The sequence below is a fragment of the Micromys minutus genome (assembly GCF_963924665.1).
Source record: "Micromys minutus genome assembly, chromosome: 16".
Classification (NCBI taxonomy): domain Eukaryota; kingdom Metazoa; phylum Chordata; class Mammalia; order Rodentia; family Muridae; genus Micromys; species Micromys minutus.
In genome coordinates, this window is record NC_137985.1 from 51,144,584 (window position 1) to 51,172,557 (window position 27,974).

General features: G+C 47.7%; 1 protein-coding gene across 2 annotated transcripts; it reads left to right on the plus strand.

Moving 5' to 3' along the window:
* Window positions 1–8,042: 8,042 nt before the first annotated feature.
* Window positions 8,043–26,614, plus strand: LARP6 (La ribonucleoprotein 6, translational regulator; the record flags this gene model as incomplete). 2 transcript variants are annotated; one of them, XM_080930608.1, is made up of 3 exons in its annotated part: window positions 8,043–8,245; window positions 19,211–19,421; window positions 25,562–26,614. In XM_080930608.1, 3 exons carry the CDS (start codon window positions 8,043–8,045, stop codon window positions 26,612–26,614), a joined length of 1,467 nt encoding a protein of 488 aa, XP_080786734.1. The 2 variants fall into 2 exon arrangements, with proteins under 2 accessions (XP_080786734.1, XP_080786735.1); XM_080930609.1 differs by having other exon boundaries at window positions 19,214–19,421.
* Between the last annotated feature and the right edge of the window lie 1,360 nt (window positions 26,615–27,974).

Sequence of the window (27,974 nt, forward strand, 5' to 3'; positions counted from 1 at the left end):
CTTCCCTGTTCCATCACTCAACTTTAGTATTAACAGAATGAATACCTTAGTATTAGAATTAATACTAGGTGTTTGTTAAGAATAATTTAAACTGTTGTAAGAAAGATACCTCAAAATATAGCAGATTAAGTAGAATATGAATTTCATTATGATTCTGATTATGACACATGAACATGTCCAGAGCTTCCTTTTACTTCAAGGGGCTCCCATCACTGGGCTTGACATGGCTGCTCTAGCCAATAGGTGGGGGAAAATATTTTGGGAAACATATCCACGTTTCCAGAGAGGGGTGACAAAAAATACATTTTGTTGACCAGAACTTAGTCAGGTGGTTGTACCAAGATACAAAGCAGTTGAAGGAATGTGATTGCTAGTTAGTTGATTGTGTGTGTGCTAGTTAGTTGGTTGTGTGTGCTAGTTAGTTGGTTGTGTATTGCTAGTTAGTTGGTTATGTGTGTGCTAGTTAGTTGGTTATGTGTGTGCTAGTTAGTTGGTTGTGTGTGTGCTAGTTAGTTGGTTGTATGTATGCTAGTTAGTTGGTTATGTGTGTGCTAGTTAGTTGGTTGTGTGTGTGCTAGTTAATTAGTTGTGTGTGTGCTAGTTAGTTGGTTGTATGTGTGTTGGTTAGTTGGTTATGTGTATGCTAGTTAGTTGGTTGTGTGTGCTAGTTAGTTGGTTGTGTATGTGCTAGTTAGTTGGTTTGTGTGTGCTAGTTAGTTGGTTGTGTGTATCTAAAACTGGAGCGGGGCATAATCAAATAAAGGAGGCTGGATATGTATTGATGGCTCCCAACAGGACTGCTGAGTCTACGTGGCTTTGAGGCCACAATAATGGGACATCTGTATCACCCCCTTAAGGCTCAGGGAACATCTTAGAGGAGGGAGTGAAAAGGTCAGAAGAGCCAGAGACTGGGGAAGAGGGCTGTGGAATGCTGTCTTCTGAACATGCAGTACCATTGCGTTCATGGACTCCGGCAGCTATGGTTACCTGCACAACACTCACACGGAGGGCCAGCCAATAGAGCCGGTCAACATTACAGCAGGCAGCACCAACTGAACTCTCCGGGTGAGAGAGAGACAGACAGACACAGAGACACAGACACAGAGACACCGAGACAGAGAACATGAAAAAAAACCTCGCACCTATTTATAAGTATCTTAGTTCTTATTGAAGTTGGGAGTAAACTACAGGAAGGTGCTGGGTGCTGGCCCAGAGAAATCTTCATTTTGCCTGTGAATTTGGGATTCGGTTGGCTCTGAAAGGCTGACTCGGCTTATAAGAGTTTGAGGCTTACCCCAATTCAGAACAAACCAAAATGTCATCATCAATGGATGAGGGAGATGCAGATGAAGCAATGGGAATGTTTGTGACCCCATTGCAGAGAAGATCTTCTTGGTATGGCCATATTCACAAGGCCACGCCCACTAACCACACACTAAGCATCCGCCTGGGCTGTAAGCTAGACATTCTCCACAGATGATCTACTTTTAATCTGTGAGGCTAACTCCATTCAATAGGATCATTCAGGCCACTTTCTAGGCAAGAAACCTGTTTCTCAGAGAGACGATGGAGTTAAGCATCCATCAGAGTCAGACCTGTTTGATACCGTGTGTGAATACATGGCTGCCGGTGAGCTGGCTCTCAGGGACTGGAAGGTAGCGCTACTGATAAGGTGCTTGCTGCACAGACTTGGGAACCGTTGTTCAGTTCCCCCGGATGCCTTTGATAAAGCTCAGCTCCAGCGTCTTGTCATCCTAGCGCTGTAGAGGCAGAGACGGGAGAGGGTCCCGGGGGCTTCTAACCAGCCAGCCTAGTTCTATTGGTAAGCCCTAGGCCAGTGAGAGATTCTGCCTCAGAACAAGCCATCCAACAACAAACAAATATGAAACAAGATGAACAGCTCCCGAGGAACAGCATCCAAGGTAATCTGAAGCCTCCACACACACGTGTGCACCTGTGTCCATATGAACATGTACACATGTACACAATTAATAATAAAGCCACCTTTCAACCTTCTGGAAACATCTTTACTGGCCATCTGTTACGGTAGGTTCTGGAGTCCACACGTTCTCATCACTACAGTCTGATTTCCAGGCCATTTCTGGCACCTGGTGTTTGGTCATTGTGCCTCCGCCATTTTGCAAAGCTGAGTGTGGTTCTGGGTCTTGTATCTGACATGTGCCTAAACAAATGATCGATCAAGCCCATAAAACACCCTCAGACCTCTAGGTGAGTTCTCTTTAACACCTAGCCATGCTAATTTTGCTGCATTTACATTTTATTCCTTGGTTTAATGCCAGATACCATTAAAATTCCTCTAACTAACTGAAAACCAATGGGCTTTCATCTTTGCAGGGATGAATTTTGGCTTCAACCTAACCTCAGTCTATCATGGTACCCCTCTTGTCTCTTCCCTGTCATCCAAGGAGCTAATGAAAAGTCTGTTTCCCGCTCTGAGTTTGATATTAAAACATGCCCCTGAGATAAACACTCCTCCATTGCTGGTGGAAGTACAAGCTTGTACAGACGTTATAAAAATCAATATGGTAGTTCCTCAGAAAACTGGGAATCAATCTTCCTCAACACCCAGCTATACAACTCTTGGGCATATACCCAGAGGATAATTCCATCCTATTATGGACACTTGCTGGACTGTGTTCATAGCAGCTTTATTCATAATAGCCAGAAACTGAAAATAATCTGGATGAGCCTCAGCCAAAGAGTAAAGAAATTGTGTTACATCTACACAATGAAGCATTACTCATCTGTAACAATGGCATCATCTGTAACAATGACATCATAAAACGGGTGGGCAAATGGGTGGAACTAGAAAAGATCATCCTGAGTGAGGTGAGCCAGACCCAAAGGCAGATATGGTGTGTACTCACTTGCATGTGGATGCTAGCTGCAAAGGCGAATCATGCTGTTGTCCACAGACCCAGAGAGGCTCAGGAACAAGGAGGGCCTAAGGGAGAACACATCTTCTACAATTGGGTAAAGCTCGAGCGTGAGACTGGAACACTAACTCCGCCACAGATCCTTCAACTACACCCTGTCCTGCCTGCAAGATGTGCTGGAATGATAATGGCTCAGGACTTGTCCAACTTGAGGCCCACACCACAAGAATCGGATGCCCATGCCTGACACTACCTGGATGGCCAGGAACCAGAGGCAGGATAGCCCAGAGACCCAGGACAAAACCAAACACAATGGGAAAAGTCAATGAAATGGTTCCTAATAATATCCTGCTATACTCACAGGTTAGGGCCTAGCGCAGTTATCACTAAAGAGGTGATATCCAGCAACAATGGGAGCAGATGCAGAGACCCACAACCAAACACTAGGTGGAGCCAGGGAATCCTGAAGAAGAGGGGGAGGGACCCAGGGAAATAGGTCAAGGATACCTCAAGAACACAGCCCACAGAATCAACTCAGCAGGGATCATAGGGACTCACTGAGACTGAAGGGACAAACTCGGACCCTGGGTGAGTCTGAGCTAAGTTGTCTGCTTGTGTGTTATGGTCATGCAGCTTGGCATTCTTCTGGGACTCCTCACGGTGGGATCGGGAGCTGCCTCTGACTCTTTTGCCTATACTTGGGACCCCTTTCCTCCCACTGGGTTCCCTCATCCAGCCTTGATATGATAGTTTGTGCCTAATCTTAATGTAACTTGTTGTACCTCCCTCTCTCTCTCTCTCTCTCTCTCTCTCTCTCTCTCTCTCTCTCTCTCTCTCTCTCTCTTTCTCTCTCTCTCTCTCTCTCTCCCTCCCTCCCTCCCTCCCTCCCTCTCCCTCCCTCCCTCCCTCCCTCCCTCCCTTCCTCTCTCTGGAAGGGAAATGGGGGAGGAGTGAATCTGGGGAAGAAGGGAGGTGGGAGAAGGAATGGGAAGAGTGAAGAAAGAACTGAAGTCAGGATGTATGAGAGAAAAATAAAATAAAATAAAAACAGCAAACAATGAGGCATATGAGAGAAGAATAAAAACATTTTAAAAAACATTAAAAAGTAAGAACAAAACAAGAGTTAAACAAACCCAAGCCCCTAAGATACCAGGAGAAGGGAGGGATGGCAGTTGAAGGCTGAAGTCCTGGGTTTGTTTTAAGAGACTATGCTCATATCTCTGTGCTGTGCCAAACTTTGCAGGGGTGCTGAAGACAAGCTTGGGGAGGGGTGACTGGCTCCCCCCCCCCCGTTCTGGGGAGGAAGGAGCTGGAAACATGAAGAGGTTTGAAGCTCCTGGTTCATTTACCAGTGATGGACCGTTGGGGCCACAGTGTTTCAGAAGCAAGACTTCCCTAGAGCAAATGCAGGACGCAGAGGGCGCGGCAGAGAGGAAGAGGGGTGCTCTCTGAGAGTCTCACTGGGAACCACGGTTTCTCATCTGACAGGTGACTGAGCTGACTCCTGTCATGAAGATGAGGGTTCTCGTCTCCCCATCCCCAAACACCAGGACAAGCCAGATACTAAATAAGATAACATTGTATGAAGTTCCCTTAAAGTTTGCATAAATTTCCAAAGACATTTCAGGGTGCTTTAATGGTTATGAAGGACTCTTTTTACAAATATCTGAGCAAAGTTGGTAACTCAGGAAGATGCCCTACATTTAACACACCTTGATAGGGACCGGAATGAAATGTTATAGTGTGTGTGTGCTGGTGTGAGCATAAGTGTCCTGTTTTATTGCTTTCTGTCTTAGTCCCCTGAGGCAGAGTCCCTCGCTAACCTGGAGCTAGGGAGGCAGTCAGCAAGCTCCAACTCTCCCTCCTCATCCCGCTATCCTCTAAGTCAGTGGTCCTCAACCTTCCTAATGCTGTGACCCTTTAATACTGTTCCTCGTGTTGTGGTGACCTCCAACCATAAGAGTATTCTGTTGCTACTTCATAACTGTCATTTTGCTACTGTTAAGAATCGTAAATATCTGATATGCAGGATGTCTGCTATCTGAGCCTTGTAAAGGGTATTTTGACCCCTCAAAGGGGTCATGACCACAGGTTAAGGATCTCTGCTCTAAGGTTACAGGTGGGCTGTATCTAGTCTTGGCTACTCTGTGGGTTCTTTCTTCTACCCCCGCAGCCCCCTAACATTTAATAAGAGAGAAAAAAGAGACGGAAAAGAAAAGAGACCCCCTAATGAAGTCCGGGTCCGAAAGAGGTGACTTCCTCCTGATTCGAGTTCCTTGGGGGCAAGTTTGATCTTTGCCAGCAGGATATTCAGTTTCTTCTTGCTTCTATTTTGAGCACAACTACTGAAACCATGACACCAACAACAACCCACCCTGCCTCTTGGGGCCCTGGCACTTATATAACCTCGGAAAAGTCCCCAGAATTCCAAATGTCACATAATTGCAGAAACAATCTACAGCTGACAAGATCACAGCCCCTGCTAGAGCACCTGGGGTCAAAAGGAAACCACTTTCTCATACTAGTTCTGTGTTTAAAAACAAACCGAGCTCCAACACTGTCACTAGGTGGGCAGCCACCCTGGGTTTTTAGTTAGGCAGTGGGAAGTCAAGCTCAGACCATTGCACCTGCAGATCAAGCTCTCTTAGTCTCAGGTAATCAGCCCCAGAGTTTATTCGGGGGGGGGGGGTGCCTGCTCTCCACCGAGGGGAGCTGTAGTGTGAACAATTGTTATCAGTGCCTGACCACAGGAGCGTTTCCAGAGATTACACTGAGGAATAGGGACCCTCCCCACATACAGACAGCACCATCCCGTCTGCTAAGGGACCTGACTAAACAAAGAAGGCAGGCAAGCCGCCAGCATCAACCTCTCTCTGCTCCCGGCCGTGGGTGCCATGTGACCAGCTGCCCCATGTCCTCTCCACCATGACGACCCTACTGTCCCTGACACCGTGGAGCAAAACAAACCATTCCTGCCTTGGGTTGCATCTGTATACTGCCATAGCAACAAGAAAAGGATCTAATAATACAGGAGCTCAGGGTGGGATGATGTCTGACAATGTTTCCAGAGCCAAAACTCTTTATGGAGAGTAATAAATAAATGATACCAGGAAGAACATGAGCAGACCTGTTTGCAGGGCATTTCAATTCTTTTGTTTTTAAATACTTTTTTTTTTGACGTGTGTGCATGTGAGCAGCGTGCTTGCAGAGGCCAGAGGAGGAGGTCAGACGCCCTGGAGCTGGAGTTATAGGTAGTTTTGTGGCACTGGAGGTGAGTGTTAGGAACTGAATTCAGATCCTTTGCAATCGCAGCAAGAACTCTTAACCCCTGAGCCATCTTTCCAGCCCCTAAATTAGATCTCACTTTAAAAATTCTAACTACCTAAATAGTTTTGTGGACTACATTCACCTGCTACCTAGGGTGCCTCCTCTGTGTACACTGGCCAAACTTTTATGAAGGTCTCCCGGAGGTGTCTGTTTTAGTTCTGCCTCTGGTACCGAGAATGGAACCTAGTCTATGTCTGCGTGTCATCCTCAGCTCCAGGGCATTCTTACAGCATTTGCAAACTTGGAAAAAAAACTAATTATACATTTCTCACGAGTGCAGGAACTGGTAGGAATGTGCACCACTGATGTGTGTGCAGATGACAACTGGCGTGTTTTGCCACACTGATGGTCTTGGAGGTCGTGGGTCTTGCCATGTGAAAACCAGGAAAGGCAGCTGCTAGGGAGTCCTCTGCAAACCAATCTCCTCCTGTGTGTGGCTTCTCCAGTCCCCGCTGTCCCGGAAGAAGGTACATCGGCTCTGGAAAAAATACTTCTGGCTGTTGTTTATGTGTAGTGTTTTGCCTGCACATCTGCCTGTACATCATGAATGTGCCTGGTGCCCATAGAGGCCAGAAGAGGGCGCCAGATTCCCTGGATCTGTAGTTAAAGATGGTTGTGAGCCACCATGTGGGTGCTGGGAAGCGAACCCAGGTACTCCGGAGCAGCAGCCAGTGCTTCTATCAAAACAAATCTAACACGAGGCAAGGGGAGTGGGAGTGGGGGCACAGGCCTCTAATCTCTGCTCCTGACAGGTAGAGTCAGGCAGATTTCTGTGTGAATTCAGTCTGAAGCCAGCCTGGATTACATAGTAAGCCCTAGGCCAACCAGACCTACACGGTGAGACTCTTAATAAATAAAATTATATATGTGTGTGTGTGTGTGTGTGTGTGTGTGTGTGTGTGTGTGTGTATTCTAATATAATATATAATACATAATGATAAATAAAATGGATAAAATAAAATCTGACAATGGAATACAGATTTACTCAAAACTGCAAAATAGAGGCATAGCCCAAAGATAGAGCAATTGCCCAGCGGGCCTAAGACTCTGGGCTCCATTCCTAGTCTTGAATGGAGAGGGGATTCCTTTCTGGGTTATTAATTCTCTGCTGGCCCCAGCAGATACCAGGGCACTAGGGATGGTGTTCTTTTACCCAGTGCTTTCCGATACCTGAGTGCTGTCTCAACGCCTCAGTACCGTAGGGGTTTTGAAACTTAAGAATGCTCTAGCATCATTGAGGGCTCCTTAAGATGCAGATCCTGATTCTGGCGGTTTGTGCCGGGCCTGCCAATTTGCTATTAGAACAGGTGCCAGGTATATTTTGGTGATGTTTAGGAGACAGGGCACAGAAGGGCCAAGCTCTTGACCTCCTAAGACTCATCCTAACGTTAAATTAGCTACGCCAGAACTAACGGTAGAGCTTGTGTTTTCTCTCGCCTTGGTGGGATTGTCAGGGTGACAAGCCTGGGAGCTGTTGACTTGCGCCTGTCTCAGCAAGTCCAGCCCAAAGCCAGAAGCCAGCGAGAGGCGTCTCTGCGCGGGGCGGGGAAGAGGGAGCTGTGGGGCTGGGGCGCCACCAGACAGGGACACAGGGAGGGACCTGGTCTGGGTTTTACCCCGGGACAGGCCTGTGAAGCGCGAGGGTGTCTTGCCTGCGCGAGCGCTCAGGGCGGTGCCCGCCGTGCGGCGTGGGGCCGATCGCGACCCCCGTCCCTCCCCGGGGCCGAGTCTCCGCCGCGCGCGCGCCGCCCACGCGCGATCGTCGCTATCGCGGGCTGCGGGCTGGCCTGGCCTCGCGGCACGGGGACCCTGCCAGCCATGGCCCAGCTCGGCGAACAGGCTCTGCCAGGGCCGGAGACCACCACGGTGCAGATTCGTGTCGCCATCCAGGAGGCCGAGGACGTGGAGGATCTGGAGGAGGAGGATGAGGGAACCTCGGCGCGAGCTGCGGGGGACCCAGCCCGGTACCTCAGTCCTGGCTGGGGCAGCGCCAGCGAGGAGGAGCCGAGCCGCGGGCACAGGTAGGCTCGGTGGCTCGGGCCTGGCGATGGGTACCCGGGGTTCCCGGTGCGCGACAACTCGTCAGGGCAGAGGGGTTGACTCAACCCTGCCACGGAGGCTGCAGACTGAGTCAGAACCCGCTTTGGGGGACAGTCTGTGCCCCAGCCCTCAGCAGGTTTTGATTCTTGATTGACAAGGCTTCCAAGGATGGGGGCGGGGATCTGAGGGGCCTGGACTTGGGGCGGAAGGTTGCTCTGGGATTCAAAAAGGGAGATTAGCATGAGCCATCCTCCCATCCCTACTTCTGAAGGAGACGCCCCCCTTCGGCGGACGCACCCCACTTGACCCAGCCTGGAGTTCCCCCGTGAGGCTGGGCCTTCCCCGGATGCCAGAGATCCTAAAGAACCTTCATCCCTATCACCTGCTCGGCTCATCATTCCAGGGGCTTCTGGGTGGGCGCAGCCTGGCACAGCTGACAGACACGCAGATGGGGGCATCTAGGAAGGGATCATTTCCCGTGGAGAGAGCTCTTATGTCCTCCGCTGAGATGGCCTAGGGTCTTGCTGCGGGTTCCTGTTTCTGCCTGCCTGCTTGTCTGCCTTCTGTACCTGGGGCTGGCTCCTTCACTGCACTGATGAATGGCTTATAGAGGGGGTATTGCACCAGTCTGACCTTGCCCCTGGGCGGTGAGCTTTCTTCTCAGCCAGACACCCATCGCTAATGCTTAGGCCCTTTACAACCAGGGTTTCCTTATTGCTGTTACAAAGCTGTCCCATATGGAGCTGATGAGAAAAAGAGACACAGCAACGGGGGCACTAGCAGGTTCTAGGGGATGCCGAGTTCTTTGCTAGGAGCCCTCTGAGACGCTGTGCACAGGCTCTTGGCTATGAGGATTTGGAAGAAGTACCTCTATCGTTGGAAGCTCAGTTTGACAATCAAGGGGCCGCTCCACCCCCACAATTTGAAAGAGACCGGACCTTGGATAAAAGGGTGCGGAACCCACCATTTCAGGCCAGATCAGCAGAGGCAGCTATGGTAAGAGAAGGGGCCAGTCTCACGGTTCAGGGCAGGGTCAACCGACGTCCTGGCCGAGTATGCACAAAACGCTGTCTGTCTAGGCCAAGACCAAAAATGACCAGCAGATAAAGACAGCTGCTGAGCTGAGTAACTCCAGGTCATGCGAAATGCCTGTGAGCTGCTTACCTTGTGGCTTTGTTTTCCTGTGACTACACGAAGAAGCTGCTGTCTCCTAGGTAGCCAAGGGGAACACCCCGCTTATTTCTTGGTCCCAGAAAAGTTCTCTACAGAGTCCTGGGAGAAACTGATCTTCAGGGCCTTTTGCCCTGTCCCTCACGGGCCACTTCAGGGCCACCCTCTGTCACTCTCAGCTCCAGTTAGCTCGGGCATCGCGAGGCTTTCAGCCTGGAACAGTTTATGCCGCCTGCTAGCGCAGAGTTGGCCTCTGAAAATCCCAGTGAGTCTTCAGATCGGTGGGTCTGCCAGGAGCCTCGTGGGCAGGCACCTGGGGCCTCAGGAGATCCAGCAGGGCACAGGATGATGCTGTCCCCTGTTGGACCCCAGCCTGGTGAGACAGCAGCTATCCTGTATGAACATTCTCAGCCCCCAGTGCCTGAAGGAGCTCCAGTTCCTAAATCTAAGACTTAACACCCGCCTACCTCATGCCCTCAGCCCATAACTACCTTCTGTCTCATTTCACGCTCCTGGGTCACTGTCCCACCAAGCATGGCAGTGGGAAGGGGTGTGTGTTCTCCTCCTCCTGCCTCTCCACCCACCATGTTTCCATTCTCCATTGGATTTCCAGTCAGCCTTGCAAACCGTCTTGTCTTTCCCACACTGCCCGTACCCCTCCCTGAGTGAGCTAGGCTGGTCCTGGCTTCTGTGTCACTTTGGTACTCTATGCACCTTAGGGCTGACACGTTCCCAGTAGTTCCCAGTTACATCGCCCTCGAGGGTCTGCCACCCCAGAATGGATGGGCATCTTGTAAATGTGTGTGGGTTGATGAGTGTGCTCACTTTATAGTGTGAAAAGCAGTATGCCCCACCCACACCCTGTGCGACAGTTAGACCTGGATGGAAGGGGCTTTGTCTTAGCTCCTTTCCACACCCAGTCTAATACCTGGCTTATACCCTGGGGGCCAGAAATAAATGAACAGAAATAAATAAACTGTGTGAGGGTGTGTTGTACACATAGTCAGGCCTGCAATGCTTCACCTTGTAACTCTCAACAAGGATGTTCCCCAGGAAGCCCTTAACACTACCTTAGCCAGCTCCCTAGCAGAACCCCCCAGGTTGTCTCAGCTGCCAGGCTCCATGTTCAAAGTCCCTCAGTCTGTCTTCTACAGCTCTCTCGTCCTCAGACCAGCAGGCCGTCAGCTCAGGCAGAGTTTGCCTTTTGCGCTGTTTCAGAAAAATCTTTTAATAGAGAGTCCAGCCTCTTAAAAATGATTACCTGTAAAGACAGCAGCTGAGCCAGACCCTGCGGGGGCGGGGTGAGCATGCAGGTGTCCATGGAGACCAGAAGAAGGCATTGCCCCCCAAATGTAGCAACGTTCTGAACGACTTAACAACAATAAAATTAGCAAAAAAAAAAAAAAAAGTGAGCAAAAATTAGGCTAAGTGTATAGGGAATGTGAGGTGTGTACAGGGAATGTGAGGTGTGTACAGGGAATGTGAGGTGTGTACAGGGAATGTGAGGTGTGTATAGAGATTGTGAGGTGTGTACAGGGAATTGAGGTGTGTACAGGGAATGTGAGGTGTGTACAGGGAATGTGAGTGTGTACAGGGAATGTGAGTGTATACAGGGAATGTGAGGTGTGTACAGGGAATTGAGGTGTGTACAGGGAATGTGAGGTGTGTACAGGGAATGTGAGGTGTGTACAGGGAATGTGAGTGTGTACAGGGAATGTGAGATGTGTACAGGGAATGTGAGGTGTGTACAGGGAATGTGAGGTGTGTATAGAGATTGTGAGGTGTGTACAGGGAATTGAGGTGTGTACAGGGAATGTGAGGTGTGTACAGGGAATGTGAGGTGTGTACAGGGAATGTGAGTGTGTACAGGGAATTTGAGGTGTGTACAGGGAATGTGAGGTGTGTACAGGGAATGTGAGGTGTGTATAGAGATTGTGAGGTGTGTACAGGGAATTGAGGTGTGTACAGGGAATTTGAGGTGAGTCTGGCACCGCTCACTCGGGCTGTGACTTCACAGCAGCCTTGGTTCTGAGCACAGTGCATTTTGCCACCCCAGCCAGCAAATACTGCCTGAAACACCTCGACGCAGATTCGGGTTAGAGTGATATTGACGGCTGTGGTTTTGCTGAGTGTGCCAAGTTTTCTGCATTCATAGAAACAGAATGGTTTGATTATGGAAAACATGATGCATTTTTCCTAGTTAGTCATTTCTTGGTGTGTATAAAATTATTTTATCTTTTAATTGTTTGATTTATATATTTTTACATTTTTACTTATGTGTATGGATTGTACATGAACATCAGTACCCACTGAGTCCAGAGGTAGGTGTCCAGTCCCCTGGTACTGCAGCTGCCAAAAAATGGGTGCTGAGAATCTCACTCTGGTCCTAAAAAGAGCATCAAACACTTGATTGATTGATTGGTTGATTGATTGAGTTTTAAAAATCACTCTCTCGGTTCCTGACTTGAGTTTCACAAAAACATTGTTACATGAGTTTTGGCTTGGCACTGCCACACAACTTCCAGTGAGTTCTGAAGTGGCTCGGGACGTTTTTCTGACACTTTGCACTACATATTTATGCAAGGCCTTGTTGTCCGCATTGGCAATAGAAAACATTCATCAAAACATGAGTCATCTCGGGAAGATGTGGAAGATGTCCTCCACACTGCAGTTCCAAACCAGGCTTCACTCCTTCCGGATCGGCAATGGCGGCGTCTCAGTGCTGTGCCAATTTGCGTTGTCTTTAATAAATGATAAAGTTAGGAAGCTGGAGAAGTGGCTCAGTGGTTAACAGTGGTAACTGCTCTTCCAGAGAACTTGAGTTTGGTTCCCAGCACCCACATAGCGCTCACAGTTCCAGGGGAGCCTCTGGTTGTGCGTGCAGATGGTATACAGACATCCACTCAGGCAAAATAGCCGTGTGCATGAAATACATCTTTAAAATGATCACCAGGAAATCATTTTAAAGTAAACGTCTTTATTATTTATCATCAATAAATATTTAGTTTATTTACCTCTATATCTGAGGTTATATAAAAATTCATATTAAAAGGAGTTGTTAGGGGAAAATTTTAAAAGTCCTGATCCGGAACATTCTTAACCTCTTTCTTTTTAACGTTTTTACCTTTTTAAGAATGTAAGACTAGATTTTTTTCAAGTGTTTCATGTTTACATCTGTTTTTATAGCTCTGTTAACTTATTCCTTTGTGCCATAGACTTTCTGTGGATATGGGAGTTAGAGGTGAAGAAGGGGTTAATAGAACTTGGACTAAGCATTTTGGCAAGAGTTTGGCTGCTCCGTGACACTTCATCACGTCAGCTCAGGAGGCATCGTTGTTAAAGGTGCTTCTTCGTCACGCAGATCTGTCTCTGCGGTCTTCCTGTCCCTCATCAATTTGATATACCACAGTTTTTGATTTGCATAAGTTGAACCAGCCTTGCCCTCCAGGGACAAGTCCTGTTTGATTATGGTGGATGATACTTTTATTTGTTTTAATTTATATTGATTATTTATATATGGGCATCCAGGTTCCCTGGAGCTGGAGTCCCAGGTGGCTGTGAGCTGTTTGATGTGGGTTCTGAGAACTCTGCAAGAGAGGCTCACGCTGTGGACCGCTGGGCTGTCCCTCCGGGCCCAGTCCTTTTGTTTTTGCTTATTAATTTAGGTTTAGGGGATGAAATCTCAGCATGTTGCTCAGGCTGATGAATTCTTAGGTGTATGTGGTCTGTTCCCTCACCTAAGCCTCCCAAGTAGCTGGGACTGCAGGTCGACTCTCGAATTGCTGGGTAACTGTTCTATTAGTGTGTTGTTGAGATCTGTTTTTATCTGTGCTCTTCGAGGGTGAGCTGGAAAAGGATTGGTACTCACTCTTTCCTAAACTCTGGCTAAACTCAGCAGCAGAGCCATCAGATCACAGGGGTGTTTTTTTCTTCTCTAATGGGAGATATTTGTTTCACATCTTATGTGTTTTGCTTGCCGGTATGTCTGTGCACCACGTAAGGCAGTGCCTATGTAGGCCAGAAGAGGGCGCCAGATACACAGATCTGGAGTTAACAGGTAGTCATGCGCTGTCAATCCTAACCACTGGGTCACCTTTCCAACCACTCTCCTTTGGAAAAGAGCTTTGCCTTATCGCCTGGGCCGACCAAGGGTTTCTTCCAATGAGGCAAGAAGAAATATTTAATTATCTCGCCTTTAAATGAGGGCCTTTCTTCAAACTTGAACTTTTCCCTGTGGACTTTTACCTGTTTCGTTTGTTAGAGTTAGCTAGTTTCGAGGCTGGAGTGTCCTGTAGCTGGAACGCCCCTTCATGCCGCCGTGAACACGTCTGCTTGGTTTTGAGCACAACCTCACTTTTGGAAACTTTATAATTTGTACTTTTCCTACTCCGGTCATGGAATTTAGCCACTTCCACAGGAATCCATGGTCTTTAGAAACGCTAGTAAGAAACCAAGCCTGAAAATAAAAAGTGCTTGTTTCTACCAGGACACCAGTACTTCCCAGCTCTTTCCAGACACAGGACTGCTTTTAAAAAACAAATCTGTATAATAATTCAATTTGAACATTACAGATTTTTGCTTCCTTTGTTTTTTTTTTTTTTTTCACACTGAGATTTTTAACTCCCTGTGACGCCTGTAAGAATACATAAGAATTCTTATTAGATAGGGTGTGTTCAAGATGCCACTGGCGGCCATGTTGGTGTGGTCCACACTGCAGCCTCAGGCTTGGCTGCCTGGGGTGGGGCATGCTGATGAATGGCCATCTGAGGCCATGTTGAGTCCTGGGGTCTGTGTAGCCGCTGAGGGCCTTGAGTGGATCGGTGGTCCTGAGACAGTCAGGAGCCATGCTGATGTCTGTGGCCCGTGTTATACCACTGAAGCCCATGAAGATGTCCATGCACTGGACTTTGACCTGAAGCCATGTTGGTATCTGTGGGTGTGGGAGAACTGACCCTCTCTGGCCACTGCACAGGAGTTTGACCATGCTCCAATGAGTAGATGGAAAACACAGAACAGACATGTCTCCCTCCTTGCTTCTTTTCTGGGGGGTGGAGTGTCACGGGGGAGGGGCAGACATAGAAAGACTGAGAGTTGAGTGTGATCAGGGTACGTGATGTGAGATTCCGAAAAAGTCAATAAAAGGGAGAAAATATATGAGAACAGGTGGACCACCCATGTACTGTGCACGCCACCCTCGGCAGTGACATCTAACACATGATGGCTCCTTTGCCACCTTTTCCAGAGTTAAGAGCACATCTGGATGTTTCCAGAAATGCTCCAGTGAAGAGCCAGTATCTTTGAAAACACCAGAGATTTATTTTTATAATGCGCATCTGACTCGTGTGCAGTGAGGCTCCCGAGCTGGGTGCTGGGAACTGAACCTCGGTCCCCTGCACGAGCACCAGTGCCTGTGACAGCCGAGCCACCTCCTAAACTCCAGAGGCTGTCCCTCCCTTTTGTCTTATTTTGCAGTGCCAGAGACTGAACCTAGGGCCCACTGAGCTGCTTCCTCAGCCCAGAATCTTCTGATGCCTGTACGTGTTTAATTAGTTGGCTGCCCTCCTTTGAACCAATTCTGACGCATTCTCTTTCTGACACTGCACACATAGTTCTGAACTGACGTGTTTTTAATGTGTGACGTTTCTTCTCTGTGTTCACAATGCCTTCCTTGTTATTGTTCCCCAGTGTCCTTGTCCTCGTGACCTTGTGGTACCCTAATGGATCATTTCTGCCCATGCACTAGGAATACACAAACGCTGTCCTGGGCTGAAAGCCCTGGTGAGGAGTCCACATTCATTTGGGTGCTTCTCTTTTTCAGAGTGTCTTTTGATTAACTGCTGAGTCAACACACCCAGAATAGTTTGTCCGATGATTTCCTTACAAACGTGGTAACAGTTACAGGGTTGCTCCTGGACGCCTGCCATCTGTTTTTGATTGATTTCTACCCTTTGAATCGATTTCAAACAAATTACCAAATTACATCCACAACAAAGGAACTTCTCAGTTTACAATGTTTTGTGTGAACAGCAATGTTTAAGTGTGAAATTTAAAACTTGTTGGGTGTTTGTTTGTTTGGTTGGTTGGTCGGTCAGTCGGTTGGTTTTTTGAGACAGGAATAGCCCAGGTTGGCCTGAAATTTGTAGGGAGCTGAGGACAATGAAGCTTCCAATCCTCCCGCCGTCACTTTTCAAGAGCTGGAGCTGCAGGAACGCATCCCCACCATGAGGTGAGGAGATCACTGTCCGTTTCCCCTGTGCTGGGTAAGCACTGGACCAGCTGAGCTTCCTCTGCACCCTCGGGTCTTCTTCAAGGGAAATTAATATGCATTTAGTAATCCCAGAAACTATCCTTCCTTTCCAGAAGAGGCTCTGAGGGCTGGGTATGGTGGTGCATGCCTTTCATTTAGCACTCTGGAAGCAGAGGAAGGTATATTTCTACGAGTTCAAGGCCAGACTGGTCCAAAATGGAGTTCTAGGCCAGCAAAGGCTACACAATGATCCTGTCTCAGAACAAAACAAAACTTAGACAACATCAGCAACAAAGTGTCTCTTTGGATTTACCATAACAAAACCTATTTGCTTTATATTACACACAAATATTTAAAAATAAAACCCTACTATGTGCAAACCTCTTAGATGGTACTAGAATATGAGAAGTCAGTGTGAATTCGGGGCCCTAGGGAGGTGTGTCCAGGAGTCATGATACTGTGTAACAAGCATTAAAGAGGAGGGGAGAGCTCCTTCCTGGAGAGCTGCCTTTGGGATGCACGGCTTGGAGGGGGACATGCAAAGGCATCAGGTAAGAAGGTTTGCAGAGAGGGGTCTTTGTGTTTGCTTGGAGCAATGGGTATTTGAGGGAAGTAAACAAGATGGACACAGCCAGGTTCTAAGCGGATCTATGGAGCTAAGCACTGTAGGCTTTGCTGGGCGGGCAGTGGAAACCCTGCTGCAGTCAGTAGTGGTAAAGTTAACAACTGTGTACTATAACGGTACAGTACAGGAGGAGGTGGGAAAGATATGAAAATACAAGAATAAAGAGACGAGATATCCGAAAGGTAATTGAATTTACATTTTCCCCTTTAGATCTATTTCCCACCCTCTGTCTACCAGCAAAGAGACTCTGGCAACCTGACAGACACTGCCAAGCAGGGAAAGGGAGTGAGGCCGTTTTCTGAAGGAGTTGAATGCACCTCAGAATTCTAGGGAGGCTGGAGGGGGGGGAGCTGCAGGGAAAAGCCTGTGGACTTTGGTTGGGAGGCTCAGCAGAATGGTCCTTGTTTGCCCTGAGTTGAAGCCTGTCCCTGTCCCCATCAAGTGTCTAAGCCAACCAGGAAGAAAACTAATAAGGGTGAAGAGCTACGGGGGAGTCCATGTAACCCACTAAGCAAATTATCAGCTCCCCTCCTTCCAGATGAATAGGAAGGAGCTTCGCCTCCCTCCCGGACAGTAGGCAAGGGATTCTGAAGTCTTCCCAGAGGAACAAGTGATTCTGCAGTGAAGAACCACGCCACCCCAGTTGTTAACTGTATCCTGATACGATGTCCACAGGATACAAGTTTACCTCTGTGCTCCTCCTCCCTAGGTCCCATATAGGGACCTTAGAATAATCATGGCGCAGGCACCACAGAAACCTCAATAGCAAGACATTCCACCGCATACCTAACTAGCACATTTTGACACTGTCAAGGCCATCAAAGATAAGGACATCTGGAGAAAGTCACCAGAGGAGCCTTGGGAGAAGCATAGCATGTACGGTGATATGCTGGGTGAGGTCTTTCAGGGGGAAATGAAAGGAGTCTAAACAAACTATGTACTTCAGCTAATGATACTGCATAATTGTCATCTCCTTAAGAAGTACGCCATATAATAGGAGACATTAATAATAAATAAGCCTGGACTGAGGTATGTGGAACTCACTGTGCTATTTTAATAACTTTCCCGTAACTCTAAAACGATTCTAAAATAAGCTTATTGGAATTTTAAACAACAACAAAAAAATAGCGAATTGTTTATCTGTCACTTGAAGCAAAGATATGGTGGGACGATGCATTAGAACAGCACCGCGGGACACAGAGGCGGCAGTGGGGTCTTAAAAGTCAGCACTCCTGTCAGTACGCCGAGAGCTACTACATCCACCAAAGAACAGGGTGCTTTCAAAAGGGAGCGGCCTGGGGCTGGGGAGATAGCTCAGTGGGTAATGCAGTTGCTGTACAAAGATAAAATGATTCCCCAACACCCACAGTTGATGCCCCACCTATCAACCCAGTACATACATGTGTGCCAATATGCATACGAACATTCACCACATGCACAGGTACATGCAAAGAAAGCTTGGAGGATCCAAACTGATTGTTTAGGTACTAAGTGAATTGCTACCAAACAGTTAATAGTCTTAGTAACCCGCCCTAGCGTGAAAATCAAAGACAAGGACAGAGGACGCACAAGAATGTGCACAGAAGCTCAGTTTGGATGGTCACTTAACAATTAGAACAGTCATAAAATAAATGGTCTTAGCTGAACACAGCGGTGCATGCACATCTGTAATCCCACCATGTGTGTGGCAGGGGCCCTGAGATCTGGAGGGCTGGAAGGACTGCCTGAACTACACATTTGGTATCAAGTCTTGGCTGTGCTATATTGTATGACCTGCTTTGAAAAAAAAATACTCTCTCTACAGGGATGCTGTGTAGTCCTGTGGCAGAGTGCTTGCCTGGTTTGCCCAAGATCCTCCATTTGATCCCATCCAGCACTTAAATATTATCTTAATAACTTTGTCCTGCAGGGAATGTGTCTACATAGACACCAATAATGAAACAGGTTGGCTTTCAACATTCGCATCGACCTCTAGACAGTACTTGGGATATTATCTCACCAACAGAGTGTGGTGATGAGCTTTGGAGAAATGGCGTAGTTCTTCCAATCAGATATGGAGGATTGGGTGTGGGAAGAGACTGCAAGGCGGGGTGACACAGCACACGTGTAGAGTGAGCGGGATTGGAACGATGCTCGACAAGTAAGAAGCCATCTTACGTGTCCTCTCACAAGCAAACAGATCAGGAGTGTAGCTCTCTTGCTGGAGTCTTTATCTATACTCATGAAGCCCTGGGCTTCATCCCCAGCAGTGTGCAAACTGGGTGTGGTGGTGCACACCTGTATGGGATAACCCATGGGACGTGGAAGCAAGAGAATCATCCTTGCTACATAGCTCAAGGTCATCCTTGGCAACATAGTGAGCTCAAGGCTAGCCTGAACTCCATGAAACTCTGTCTGCAAATCCCCAGACAGACAAACAGAGGGCTGGTAGAGACCAACAGTACAATAAGAATGTAAACATTAAAAGGAAAGGCCATGGGATGTACATGACCTGGGGTGATCATTTTATAACGGGATGCCGCCAGACACTACATCAAAAAAAATGATGACAAATACCCAGGGATTCTGAGCCTGCCCAACAAAGATGACAGTTAGCAGAGGATAGGCTGCGTCGTGTGATGGAGGCCGGTGGAGAGTTTAGGATGGACCCTGGTACACTGGCAAAAGATAGAACTCACTACAGATGGCTCACACAGAGAGAGGGCAGACCAGAAAGTTCTCCCACGCTCGAGTGGCTGATTCCCAACTGAAGATAAACTCATAAACAGCGAAGTGGAAAGAAGGCAGTGAGTGACTGACTCCAGAGAAGGCTGTTCTGGGCTCCGAGGGCCTGAGGCTTTGGTCTGTGAATTTACAGGGGATAGTTCAACCCGCCACTAACTTGTTGTCTCCCTCTGACCGCAGCAGTGCCACAACAAGTGGGGGCGAGAATGACCGAGGGGATCTGGAACCAGAATGGAAGCCACCGGATGAGGAGCTCATCAGGAAGTTGGTGGATCAGATTGAGTTCTACTTTTCTGACGAGAACCTGGAGAAGGATGCCTTCCTGCTCAAGCATGTGCGGAGGAACAAGCTGGGCTATGTGAGCGTCAAGCTGCTCACCTCCTTCAAGAAGGTGAGGTTGGCTTCTCAGAGGCTGGGATGGGGACCTTGTGGTGTTACTTTTTTTTTTTTTTTTTTTGATCTTTTGATTTGCATCCCACCCCTTACCGTAGGCCCCTGTCTAACAAATTTTCAATTAAATATGAGGTCTGGGGAAAATCTCAGAAAAAGTATCAAGAGTGGGTATTTAGTAGACCTAGAGATCTGGCTCAGTCATTAAAGTGTTTGTCATGCAAGTGTGAGAACCAACATTTGATCCTCAGAACCCACTAAAAAATGTCAAGCTTGGTTTACTGGGTGAGCTCTCTGCCAATGAGAAGCCTTATCTTAAATATAAGTTAATTGATAGCAAGGTGGAGGGATTCTGAGAGGAATGGCACCCAAGGTGGACATCTCAGCCCCATATATACATACATGTGAACACACACAAAATCATGCACACATACATGTGTGGGCAGGATATGAGAGCATTGTTGGGAATGTACTTATTTGCTCTGTAAAAAGTCTTGAGTGCTAAGACAAATATCAGCTGGTGGCTATTAAGAAATGCTGCGACTTGTTCTGAGTAAAGTTTGGGTCTTCTTGCCAGGCACATGGATGCCCCGAGGGTGCTCCACCAAGAGACAGGGGGTCTGGAGAGATGCCTGTTGGTCTAGAATCATAGGACACTCACTCAAGCTTTCTACTTGCTGAGTCAGTGTGGGGTGGGAGAGAACACACAGAGCTCAGTGAGGTTTTTCTCCTTGACTCCAGCATGCGCTGCTCTGTGGAATACCAATGAGAACTCTGGACCAGAGTGGTAGATGCTAAGGGGGTCACGGCAGCCAAGCACCTGTCCCTGCAGACAGATGTAGAACTTGGGTCCTAAACCCCCTGCTCTCAAAGGATTGACTAACCGCTTGGAATAATGACTTTATCTCCTGGGCAAGGCTCTGGATTGGGGTGGGACACTAGTAGAATGGAAAAGCACCATGCAGTTTGTCTAACAGCTTACGTAAGGAGCCCATGTAGGGAGTGGGTCCCGGCCAAGATGTCTGTGCACTTGATCACAAAGCATTGGAGAAAAGCTCTGCACCTTAGAGATCTTCTCTGCCTGGACTCTTTTCCATCTGTTCCTTCGCCAAACATATTATTCTTTATATTTGATGAGGGTTGTGTTAAATACATGAGACACACAAGGATTGTGGCATTCTGTCTTTCCTTGAGACATTTGCAACCTATCGAAAGATAAGAGAGGCATGAAATCCCCCAGGGTTACCACAGACAAACTGATGGAAGACAGAAAGGTATTTGGGGACCAGCTGATCAGAGAATTGAGAAGCCTGCTCAGGGTGTTAGCCCTGAGATATGGTCGTAGAAGATGAATAGGAGTTGGCAAGGTACAGAAGAGAAGTAATATCTCATGTCCAGAGAACAAGTTCTAACATGAAAAATATTTCTAGGGTTGGGGAATATTTGAATAAAGAAGCCAGTGGGATCTTCTGTGTGCGAGCGCGTGCGCGCACACACACACACACACACACACACACACACACACATACATCCCTTCTGTGTTCCCCAAGGGCTTCAAGGGCCACTCTGTTTTTTTCTTCTTTCTTAGCTGGGTGTATCCTACAGACACACTTAGGAGCATTCTCTACAAAACCAGCTGAATGGTGGACATTCCCAAATCCACAGCCACAAACTCGGAGCAGAGACTCCTTTTTTTTTCTTTTCTGATTTTATTGGATACATTTTATTTACATTTCTATTGTTATCCCCTTTTCTGGATTTCCCTCCATATCCCCTATTCCTCCCCCTACTTCTATAAGGGTGTTCACCCACCCACCTACCTCCTCCCACCTCCCTACCCTGACATTCCCCTACACTGCAGCATCAAGCCTTGGCAGAACCAAGGGCTTCTCCTCCCACTGATGCCAAACAAGGCCATCCTCTGCTACATGTGCTGCTGGAGCCATGGGTCCGTCCATGTGTACTCTTTGGATAGTGGTTTAATCTCTGGAAGCTCTGGTTGCTGGGCATTGTTGTTCTTATGGGGTTGCAAACCCCTTCAACGCCTTCAATTTTTCCTCTAACTCCTGCATTAAGGACCCTGTTCTCAGTTCTATGGTTGGCTATGAACATCCGCCTCTGTATTTGTCAGGCTCTGGCAGAGCATCTCAGGAGACAGCTATATCAGGCTCCTGTGAGTGTGAACTTCTTGGCATCAGCAATGTTGTTTGGGTTTGGTGGCTGAATGTGGGCTGGATCCCCGGGTGGGGCAGTCAGAACAGAAACTCTTTTCTTTCCAGAAGGTCTCCTGCCAATCACAAGGAGAGACGTATCAGAGGAAGGAACCAACGCAGAGAGACTGCAAAGTGTAGTTCCTTTTCTCATCACTGTGACAAATTACTAGGTCACGGTTGGGGGTGCACCCCATCACAGTGAGGAAGGTATGGCAGCAGGAGCGTGAGGCAGCTGGTCACATGGTGCCCTCAGTCAGGAAGCAGAGAGAGATGTCCGCTGCTGCTCACCTTGCTTTCTGTTTTCTGTTCTGTCAGACACCTCAGCCTCTATAGGATGCTGCTCACATTTAGAGCTCTTCTTACCTCTGCAGTTAAACCTTCTCAGGAATGTCCTCACAAACACACCCAGATGTGTGTTTCTGTAGGGAATCTCAATCCATTCAGGTTGACAGTGATGGTTAATCACCCCAAAGAGTTTCCTGACAACCTTACAAAGTTCTAGAGGCTGCACAAAACCAAACCTTCTTGTTTGTTTTCTTAAGTTTATTTCTGTTTGTGTGTGTGCTAGTATATGCTCATGTACCATGTGCATGCAGTTCCTTCACAGTCCAGCAGAGGGTGTCAGATACCCAGAAACTGGAGCTAAACTATTGGGAGCCATCATGTGAGTACTGGGAATTGAATTCAGGTTCCCTGCAAGACCAGCTAGTGCCAGTAACCACCAAGCCATCTCTATAGTCCCCTGGTTCCTTTTCTGCTGTGATACCTGGAAACCATCATAAAGAACCACAAACATAGACCTGGGGTACTCAAGGAGAAACCAGCAGTACTCAGGAGACCTGGCTCTTGCCTCTGTGTGTTTTCCTCTACAGCTCCCCTCTAATAGAACATAGTCCTCCCCTGGTCCTCACCCTTCCCAGTAAGGCAGCACATCCTTCCTGCTCCAACTCCAGGCTTCCCCTGCATTCTCCTTTCTGAGCCACTTTCACTGATGGCTCAGTCATGCCAGCCATGGTTTTCTTACAACCTTGTGGTGACCAAAATCCATCTCAAGCTCTTCTGGATTCCTGACTGGCTGACTGATCACTAGAAATCCAACCATCAGCCCAGGCCTGTTTCTCAGTGGCTTGGTAATCAGCCCAATGTCTCTGTGTAGGTGACCGGGGGTTTCTTCACGTTAACGAGAGACTACCACTAGACTGAACAGTGCACACGTTCCCAGCAGTGTGTCAGAGTGTGTCAGGACTCTGGGCTTCTTGGGATATTTCCCTGCTCTCCCTGGGTATCAAGTTTACCTGTCTTGCTTTCTGTGCCTTTTCTGTTTGAGGCTCTGGCACACTAGGAATTCCTGGTTCCTCTGGAATCAGTCTCATATAGACTCAGCCTCAGAGGTCACTGGATGATTTCCCCTTGCAGGTTCAGGTTACCCACCCCACCCACATCTAGTAGTTCTTGGGATGACTCATGACCCTGGCATGTCCTTCACTGGAAGTGGGTCTCCACAAAATTGCCATTTTATGAAATAAGTGCAGCTTTTCATACACTGCTGCATTGCTGTGCACAAGTTTCCATTATGGGAGGGGATTCTTTTTTTAAAAAGATTTATTTATTTACTTTATGTATGTGAGTGCACTGTTGCTGTCTTCAGAAGAGGGCATCGGATCCCATGACAGATGGTTGTGAGCCACCATGTGGTTGCTGGGAATTGAACTCAACTTCTCGAAGAACAGCCAGTGCTCTAACCACTGAGCAATCTCTTCAGCCCCTTTTTATGTGGTGTCGGTGCCTGTTATTCTTGGGAAGATTACAGAGAAACAGAGGCTCTTTGGAAAGCTCCTCTTTACCGTGAAGCACATCGCTGGAGAATGTGAGACCCTCGAACTCCTTTCTTAGTAGCAGCACATTCAGTAGTGACTGCTTACAGTCTCTGCATTTGGGGGCCTAGACTAGAGGGCTCATGAGTTTGAGTCCAGCCTGGATGATAGATCGAAAGCCTGTCTCAAAACCAAAACCCCAAAACAAACAAACTAACTAACTAACATCTGGACTGGGGTTGTAGCTCATGGAAGGCTGCTTGCCTGGTATTCTACATTCTGTCCTCAGGACTGTCCAAACTCACCCCGACATGTACATTTACAACAGCAATAGCACAATGTTATTGAGCATTCTATATTTTTTGCACATGTACCACACACACACACACACACACACACACACACACACACGTAAGTGCACTTATATAGTAGCTAGAGATCAATCTTAAGCATTTCTCAGAAGCCAGCCACCCTGGTTTTTTGTTTTGGTTTGTTTGTTTGCTTGTTTGTCTGTTTTAGACAGGGTCCCTCCCTGGCCTAGAACTAGGCATGCAAGCAAGGGTGGCTGGCCAGAAACCTTTCTCTGCTTCCCCATTGCTGAAGTTACACCACAAGCTTTTTCATGTGGTTTCTAGGGGTCGAACCAGGGTCCTCATGCATGTATAACAAACACTTTTCCAACTGAGCCACCTCCCCAAACCCTCACTTCATCTTTGTGGCAGTGTTATGAAGTATACATTTTTAATATTTCTAGCACTCAGAGGTTGGATATTGAAAGAGTGAATAATTATCCAAGTCTCGCTGGTGGATGGAGGTGACACTTGGGTCTATGTTCGTTACAGCTGAGATTTAGAGCAGGGATCCGAAACCTGTGGGCCATGACCCTTCAGGGGACTGCATATCAGACAATTACATTATGATTTATAGCAGTATCAAAATTACAGTTATGAAGTAGCAATGAAATAGTGTTATGACCGGGGGCTCAGCACAGCACGAGGAACTGTGTTAAGGGGTCTCAGCATTAGGAAGGTTGAGAACCACTGTTTTAGGACTTACAGAATCTGACTTCTGAACCTGAGCAGGGTTTGGGCTGTAGCTCATTCACAGAGTGCCTGCCTTCTGTGCACAAGGCCCACAAGGCTCTAAGTCAATACCCAGTCCTGTCAAAACGTGCAAACAAAAGGATGCTCACCATCTGAAGAGAATCCAGGGCTGCTGTTCTGTTGTTTTAGTCTCTCTAGCAGACTTGGAATCAACCAATGAATGTGTAATGACAGACTATATATATGTGGATATATATATATATATATATATATATATATATATATGCATATGACATATATATAATATATCCTATATATATCATATGTATATATGACTACTACAAAAAATGGAACCACAAAATCTGCAGGAAGGTGGATGCACTTAGCATGTATAGTGTTCAGTGAAGTTGCACAATCTCAGGAAGAGAAGAGTCTCTCATATGCAGAACCCAGGTGATAGCATATGCAGATATGTAGACAGATAGATGTACTTGTGACTGCAGGGTAATGTGGATGAGGATGAGAAGAGTTATATGTTAGAATAAGGAAAGGCCATGTGCAGGTGACGGACATGCATTATGAGAGAGAATCTAAAATCTTTCCAATACTGAGTCTTTTTTTTTTTTTTTTGGTGTTGGATGGCTACATAAAATATATTTAATATTGAAGCTGTCAATTCAGTGTGAAATTTACACAGCTTCCAAATGGCTGCTCTTACTGTTCACCGAGATGCATAGACTTAGGGTCTGGCTCATTTCAGCATGTTATTCTTTTTGCAATTTTTATAATAAAATTCATTTTTTATTATAAATTATTTTATTATAATTAAAATTCATTTTTTATTATAAAATGGTTTAAGGAACCATTGAAGAGGCAGCTGGAGGAAACCTTCATTTTATTCTGTCTGGTATTTGAGTGTCTTCCACATCAGGTATGGGCTGAGTCATCAGTGTGGAGGGAGGGAGGAAGGGTATAGCACACACAGATATGGACCTGGAGAGGAGGTACTGTTCACACCCGCATTCACACCTGTGTTCACACCTGCGTTCACACCTGCTTTCTGTTCCTCAGGTGAAGCACCTCACTCGGGACTGGAGGACCACTGCACATGCCTTGAAGTATTCAGTCACCCTGGAGTTGAATGAGGACCACCGGAAGGTCAGGAGGACCACCCCTGTGCCACTGTTCCCCAACGAGAACCTCCCCAGCAAGATGCTGCTGGTGTATGACCTACACATGTCCCCTAAGCCATGGGCCCTCGCCACACCCCAGAAGAATGGAAGGGTGCAGGAGAAGGTGATGGAACATCTGCTCAAGCTCTTTGGGACTTTTGGAGTCATCTCGTCGGTGCGGATCCTAAAACCTGGGAGAGAGCTGCCCCCTGACATCCGGAGGATCAGCAGCCGCTACAGCCAGGTGGGGACCCAGGAGTGTGCCATCGTGGAATTCGAGGACGTGGACGCGGCCATCAAAGCTCATGAATTCATGGTCACTGAATCTCAGGGCAAAGAGAACATGAAGGCTGTCCTGATTGGGTTGAAACCGCCCAAAAAGAAACCCCTCAAAGATAAGAACCATGACGATTCACACCTAAGCAGATCCCTGAACAAGAGAGTGGAGGAGCTTCAGTACATGGGGGACGAGTCTTCAGCCAACAGTTCCTCTGACCCCGAGAGCAATCCTACCTCTCCTATGGCTGGCCGGAGGCATGTGGCCAGCAACAAGCTCAGCCCTTCTGGCCACCAGAGTATTTTCCTGAGCCCAAATGCCTCCCCTTGTTCAAGCCCATGGAGCAGCCCCTTGGCGCAGCGCAGGGGCGTCTCCAGAAAATCCCCACTGGCTGAGGAAGGTAGACTGAACTTCAGCACCAGCCCTGAGATCTTCCGAAAGTGCATGGATTATTCCTCCGACAGCAGCGTCACCCCCTCGGGCAGCCCCTGGGTTCGTAGAAGACGCCAAGCTGAGATGGGGACTCAGGAGAGAAGTCCAGGGGCAAGTCCCCTGCTGTCTCGGAAGATGCAGACGGCAGATGGGTTGCCCGTGGGGGTGCTGAGGCTGCCCAGAGGCCCCGACAACACCAGGGGCTTCCACAGTGGACACGAGAGAGGCAGAGTCTGTGTATAACACCTCCTGTTTTTAATGCCTGCTCCACTCAAAACAGTCTTTGTTCTTGAGGTCCTCTCAAATAGTCAGCATGAAGAGAGTGGAAGTTCCGTCCCCTTAGAAAGCTTTTGTATCCATGTAGAGCTCTTTATTTATACATTTGTAAGGTGTGCAGACTGTCTGGTGTGCCGTGCTCTTAGGATCTGGCTGGGGCTGCTGTTCTCAGCACAGCCACTGTTTCGGCAGTGCTTGGCATGTGTAAATGTGGTGGCTCTGAAGGACCATGGGACAGAGGCTCTCTGGAAAGATTGAGCTGTCCTTGGCAGGCCGTGCAAGGGCTCCTCTTAAGACCTCAAAGGAGCTTGGCTCAATGGCAAACCCTTCCGTCGATAGCATGGTGTCTTACAGGACTGAGTGTCTGTTCCCTGTCACGTGAATAAATAATAATATAATAATAAAATACTGGAAGTCCTGTATCTGAGATCACAGACCTTACCCTTCCAAGAAGGCACCCAGTGAGGATATGTTTCATTCCATCTAAGTCACCGTGTTCCCAAAGGACAGTCCCAGACTCTCCTGGAGGCTCCTGGCCACCTGGGAGGTCTGTCACTGCTAGGAGTCTCACTGAGCAGGCAGCATAGACAGTTTCTGCTGTCTCTACAGCATCCCAGACCAACAGCATTGGACATCACCTGAGAACTTACTAGAAATAAACATTTCTAGGCTCCCGGAGAAGAGATTCTAGGTGTGCTTCTAAAGATTTATTCTTATCTCTATTGATATGTGTGTTCGTGTGTGAGAGTATGCCATGTGTGTGTCTGTGGAAGCCAGAATGGGGCATCAGATCCAATGACGTTAGACTTACAGGTCTGAGTTTCTCAGCATGGATGCTGGGAACTGAACTCCGGTCCTCTAGAAGAGCAACAAGTGCTCTTACCCCCGAGTCATTCTCCCAGTCCCAAGATCTAGAGTTTGAAAAGCCCTGCTAGTGTGAGAGCCCCTGAGGTCGCCAAGGCTGCAGGACCCCCATGCCAGCTAGTCTGATTCCACATCCGCCATTCTTACTCTATGACTTGGGGGTTGGTGCCAAGCTCCCACAACCTTCTGGTATCCTAGGGGCTTGGATATCCTGCACGGTCATCTGTGGGTTGTAAAAGGGGGCTCCATTTCCTTCTCACTGGGTTTCATTTCTGTTACCACCAAGAGTCATAGCACTGAAGATCCCTGGCCTAGATCCAGTGTTGGCTTATCCGTGGGCCATTTGGGGGATTTAGGACTCGTTAAGAATTGAACTGTGATTGTTTGCTGGGGGGGTACTGATAAAAATTTCCCATGCTTTCTCATTTAAACATTCCAATACCATGTGAGAAAAAAATTTGGG